This window comes from Abrus precatorius, unplaced genomic scaffold (assembly GCF_003935025.1).
Source record: "Abrus precatorius isolate BTA unplaced genomic scaffold, Abrus_2018 Scaffold11, whole genome shotgun sequence".
NCBI classification, from domain to species: Eukaryota; Viridiplantae; Streptophyta; class Magnoliopsida; order Fabales; family Fabaceae; genus Abrus; species Abrus precatorius.
In genome coordinates, this window is record NW_020874303.1 from 7,695,255 (window position 1) to 7,701,504 (window position 6,250).

Consider the following 6,250-nt stretch of genomic DNA (forward strand, 5'->3'; position numbering starts at 1 on the left):
TTTTGCTGCAGTTATTTTGAGGATAAAAGAGCTTAACTCCTTTACTCCTATGTCTAGCAAGTTGCCTAAATAGTGAATTGTAATAGTAAAAACTCAACTCATTGTTGGTAATTAATCTCTTGTGCAATTATTTTAACACATTCTTTCTTTCTTTAGATTGAATACAATTTTGCCACAAAATTTTCTGAGCTTACTGAGTCTCCATGTCATAGTAAGTTATATCTTGTTGATTTGCTTTGGATGGGAAACTGTAATCCATTATGGCTTTACATGTGTTAGTGGATGCTAATTTCATTGTTTGCATGAATGAAGAGTCTATGGTGGACGAGAAGAAAAGTCCCAAACATACAAAACTGTAAAAGCCCAGGCAGCCAATTTATAAATGTTGTCTATTGTTGCATAAATGTCCAAGATACAGTTGAAGGAAAAACCAGGGAGGCAACAACAAAGGTTTAAATTTCTACAAGAAAATTTGTGGCCCAGGCAAATGCACCTTGCTTCGTCTCCTCATAATAATGGTATTAATCACTTTAAAGAGATATTAATGGGTATTACCTTCACAATTAAAAGTTATTTATTAGCTATTACTATTTCACCTTCACAAGAAAAATAGCTAGTGTTGATTATCTTACTATTCTGCCAATTTTGTTTTTTGCTTTTATTGTCATTTTACTTGCTGTCCAAAGTATTGTTTGCTACTATTGCACTATCATCTTCTATGACTGAGGCTTAGCAACTCCAGTAGAAGCTTTTATGCATATTGGTTGACTGGTTCATCTATAAAATCTATTTTTTGTTTCATTTTCATTGCAATGACTTTTCCTGATAATGCAAAACTCATAGATTCTAATTATATGTAATCTTCAAAGGACAAATTAATAATTTAACATTGACTATTTGTGTTTTAGTAGAATAAAGTACAGGCTTATGGAATTGTTGGGCTGGAGAAGTAAGATGGATAGTTTATTAGTATTAACTATTAACCCTTATGCAAAAGTAGAAAATGAAGTTCATGGAAAATCATGCTTCTCATAGGAAGAATATCTGAATGTGTGTTCAAATTGATATTAACCATCGTATATTGAATATTAATAAGTATTTCTTTTTACTTTGCACTGGTATTATTAAAAAATATATAATTTAAAAAAAATAAAATATTATTTACTTTCAATAGATCTTGATCATTGCTTGTTTTTGAATGTTTGATATTTAAAAAATCAAAAATTAAATTTTTGCTGCTTTTAAAACTATTAAAAGTATAATATTATGATTCAAAAAAATAAAAATATTAGTGTGATTTGATGTATTGAATGTCTAGCAACAAATTAAAGCTAAATCTATTTAGCAAGATAAATAGAGTTGTTAAATTTATAAGTGTATTTTAAAATTATATTAAATTGCCACAAAAGTAATGCAAATTAATAGGATTTACTAAATTAATGGTATTAAAATTTAATTTTTTAAAATTTTATAACTTAAGGGCCATTAAAACTGCTACAATTTATTTTTATTTTCATAAATTAATGGTGGTTACGTCACCGTCACAATAATATTCCCTACAATATGTTTATTATTTTCACATGTTAACGGTGGGTGTACTACTGTCACAATAATATTTAAAATAATTTTTTTAAACTTATGGCGATTGAAACTCCCACAAATATTTAAAATATTTTTCATAATTTAGCTGCAGTTTTAACTGCCACAACCTTTTTATATATTTTTTCTCAAACTTTAGTGGCGATTATGCCACTAATACCTCTTTCATTTTTTTTCTTGGTTCCTGGCGGATTATTTTTTACAAACTGCCACTAAAAATCACCACAATTTAATTTAGTGTTGCCAAATATTTTTAATAGCGGGTAAAACTATCGCTAAATAAAAAATTTAACTGCCACTAAATAACAAATTTTTTTTGTAGTGGTTGCTTGATAGTTTTGGAAATTACATTGCAAGAGCTAATGAGTGTTATAGGAACAATGATCTTGGATGCCAAATGTGGGATGTGCCCGCTTGTAGGCATGTGAATCAGACATTTGATATCATAGAAGCTAAAGTAAAATACGTTGATTATTTAAATGGTAGTGCTTATTCAGCTGTTAATTTTACCACTAGTGATTGTAAGGATGCTTGTCGGAGCGATTGTGATTGTGTTGGTTTCACCAGCCTCTTTGATAATGGAACGGGATGTTACTTTGTTTATGAAATACGGGACAACATTCAAAATGGCACTGATATCTTTCACAAGCTAAACGTAGAGACTAAACCCAACCTCCGAAAAATTTCATCGGATCAAAAAGGTAAGTCCCTCACATCTAATTAATAAGATATACAAATGCATTCCTAAGAGATAAAGAGATAAAAAGAGATGAGGGGATAAATGATAGATTTGATACGTACAATGAAAAATGAAAAGAGAAATATGTAAGCACAAATTTAATGGGATCCAATTACATGAATTTAGAATATCAATTGAAGAACAATTTGTAGAGTCACTTACTTGTTGTAGACATCGTTGATTGTGCGTGGACTTACATGGAATGCGATCCCTTTGTAGCGAGAAGCCAAGAACTTCCTTTGCCTAATCACGCTCTCCTAATCCTAAGTTCTCAATGGAGAAAACTTAGAAAGCTAGAGAGCAATGAAATGTGTTACCGTGACAGCAAAGGGGACTTAGCCACTATATTTATTAACCCTAGGCACTTCCCATTATGGGCCTTAGAGGTTAGGCCCACACTGAATTCTACTCTAGATCAACATTAATTGTCCAAGGCCCAAATAATTGATCACATTATTAGCGGCTTAAATATCATCAAATGGATCACAATATTAGCCTGTTTTTGACAAAATAAAAATCACAATTGATTATAACCCATAATAAATTTTATAAGAAATTTTAACATTCTCCTACTTAGGCAAAATCAATTGTGCAGTTCATAATTTTTGAAATTTTGAAAAAATGACTCTCAGGCTAATAACATGTTGTGGTCACAAACATATGATCCCAAGATATAACACTTAATTGAGACTTCATCCAACAAAATCATGCAATATCGAATAATGGCGACAATTGCATCCTTTATTGATGCAATTCCTTCCATAGTTACAAACACTACTGACTTCATCGACTAGTTATCTCTGTGGAGTGTGGTGAGAAAATGATATGTCAATGTGATCAAACAGTCATACTATCATTTTCTATATTAGTCCTTAATTTCTCTTAAATGCTTAAAAGCCAAAGAAATTATATATTTCATTATGAACTATTATGCCTCAGCTCCAACTGGCATTGACCACCGGCATAGTGGCCCCAACAACGCCAAGCTTAATAATTCACATTTGATACACACACACACACATATATATATATATATACATACATACATACATACATACATATATAAAAATATCTCATTACTCATTCATCAAATCAAATGCGAAATGTCACCAACAGAACATTTACGAAGGTCTAAAACAAGAATTCAATAAACGTAAAATGACATAAAACCAAAAAGAAACTTCCATTTAACCAACCACATCAAAAGAGCTCACAATGCCCATTTTTTCAACATGCCTTTTGAAAATAATAGGCCTAAGTCCCTTGGTCAAGGGGTCAGCCAACATGGAATCTGTGTCAATGTGCTCTATCACAATGGAACCATATTTCACAAGGTCTCTGATAGTCAAGTACTTCAAATCCAAATGCTTAGATCCACTAGAATTCTTGTTATTCTTTGTATAAAATACTGCAGCTCTGTTGTCACAAAAAATCTTTAGCGGTGCAACAATGGTATCAACAATACGAAGTCCTGTTACTAGATTTCTCAACCAAATAGCATGAGTAGTAGCTTCATAGCAAGCAATGAACTCTGCCTGCATGGTAAAAGAGGCAACGAGAGTTTGTTTCTTGCTCCTCCAGGATATTGCACCTCCAGCCATCATAAAAACATATCTTGAAGTCGATTTTCTGTCATCAGGGCACCCACCAAGATCTGAATTTGTGTATCCTACAATCTCAAGGTTGTCTACTTCTGTTGTATACAAGCATATACTCTTTTGTCTTCTTCAAGTATCTCATTACTTTCTTAGCAGCTATCCAGTAATCACTTCCAAGATTAGACTGATATCTACCTAAAACACCAACAATAAAAGCGATGTCAGGTCTAGTGCATACTTGAGCATACATGAGGCTTCCCAATGCACTTGCAAAAGGTCTGTCATTCATTTCTGCTTGCTCAATCTCATTTTTAGGACATTGATTTATGTTGAGCCTATCACCTTTAACAACTGGAACATCTCCTGGTTTGTAGTTCTGCATATTGAATCTCTCTAAGACTCTATTAATGTAAGCCTTTTGAGATAACCAAGTATACGTTGTGATCTATCTCTGTGAATCTCAATTCCCAACACAAAAGAAGCTTCACCCCAAATCCTTCATGTCAAAGAATCGGGTCAACATCTGTTTTGTCTCATGTAGCATTCCCAAATCATTACAAGCCAATATTTGGGAATGCTACATGAGACAAAACGGATGTTGACCCGATTCTTTGACATGAAGGATTTGGGTGAAATCAGCAGGTAGGCAATTTAAGGCATGTTCAACAATAAATTTTTCATTAAGGTCAATTTGGTGAGATTTCAGCTTAGTTTGAATGTGAACCATCTTCATAATGAACTCCCTTACTCCCCCAACATTGTCATATCTTATGTATGTTAACTGTTTCATCAGACATCCAGACTCAGCATTATCAGATACCTGGTACCTCTCTCCCAAAACAGTGAGAAACTCCTTAGTTGTACCTTTCTCCAGAAGACCACTCAAAAGGTGTTCAGAGACTGTTCTCTTGATAGCGATTAGGCTCAACCTGTCAGACCTCTCCCACTGAGCTAAACGCTCTTTTTGTTCAAGTGTGCTGTCTGCATTAATTGTGAGCTTACTTTCACGCAAGGCTAAGTCAAGATTAGCAATTCCCAAAGAGAAGTCTAAATCTTGTTTCCACTTACTATAATTTGACCCAGTTAGGATCTTAATGGATGCAGAACAATTATTCATAGAAAAATTCACTGATAAGATAAAACATTAACACATTAGATCATATCATAAGACAAGATATAAATCAAGATAAAAAAAATAAGCTATCAAAGTGAAGTCCATAAAACAGCATATTCTCATTTGGGTAAAATACACTAACAGAAGTGATTACTCAGGTCAATACCTTAGGTGGGTTAATCCATGAACACACACCAAGCTAAGAAAATTGTCCCCTTTAGGCAAACAAATCTCTCAACTTAATGCATTTTCCAATAACTCCATCCAAATTCAATTTTCAACCTATACACACAACTATCCCCTTGGGGAAAGCAATCACACGTAAAGATTAAAAACATTCCTCAAATTACAAAAAAAAAATTTATGAACTAATACAAATGATCCCACTTTGGTGGTAACGATTTATAGCAATCCATAAAATTCTTTACACATGAATCAATATTCTCTTGTCCAAGTTATGAAACAGACGAATGCATCAAAGTTGTTCTTATTTGTTGTTCTTTAATCATCAATTACATTCACAAAATGTTTATATTTAAACAATAACAATTAAAAATTAATGATAAATTTATAACAGTAAAAATTTGAATAATGAGTAATTGTAATCTCATTAATCATAATGCAAGTATATATGAGATAGAATATCTTACCAAACATAAATGATAACAATACTATTGAAATAAACATTTGGAATAAGCATTTGAATTGAAATAGCATGTATTAAAAATAAAAACAGCAAGCAAACGTAATATTCATATTGAAACAGCAAACAAACATAACTTACTCATATTAAAAGGTGTTGTTGCATTAAGTATTATGACGTCAAGCAATTGTTCAATACACTGGGAGCAATGTCAAGCAATTGAAATGAAAGTGTTGAAATATTAGACATTGGCGCAGCGATTGAAATAAAGACGCTAAAATATTAGATATTAAAATATTAATATTTTAACGGAAAAATAATAATGGCAGCGGAATATTAGATATTGAAACTATTGAATATTTTGACAGAAAAAATAATGATGGCAGCGGAATATTATTCAATGTGAATTTTAAATCCATTCGTTTCAACAAATAGATTAGGGGCGGTAACAATTTCAATTTTAGATTTAAAATCAAAATTGGTTTAAATTTAGGAATTGAACAAATAAACAATTAAAACATAACTGAATACAAGCATCGTTGACACATCAAACGCAA

The 6,250-nt window shown here is 32.0% G+C and overlaps 1 protein-coding gene across 1 annotated transcript; it reads right to left on the reverse strand.

Annotated features, from left to right (window-relative positions):
* Nucleotides 1-4,513: 4,513 nt before the first annotated feature.
* On the reverse strand, nt 4,514-5,053 carry LOC113855567. Its single transcript, XM_027487205.1, has one exon. It carries the CDS (start codon nt 5,051-5,053, stop codon nt 4,514-4,516), a length of 540 nt encoding a protein of 179 aa, XP_027343006.1.
* Between the last annotated feature and the right edge of the window lie 1,197 nt (nt 5,054-6,250).

Bases quoted from the DNA above. Each gene is read 5' to 3' on its own strand.
- LOC113855567 (XM_027487205.1), bottom strand. From the start codon at position 5,053: ATGAATAATTGTTCTGCATCCATTAAGATCCTAACTGGGTCAAATTAT.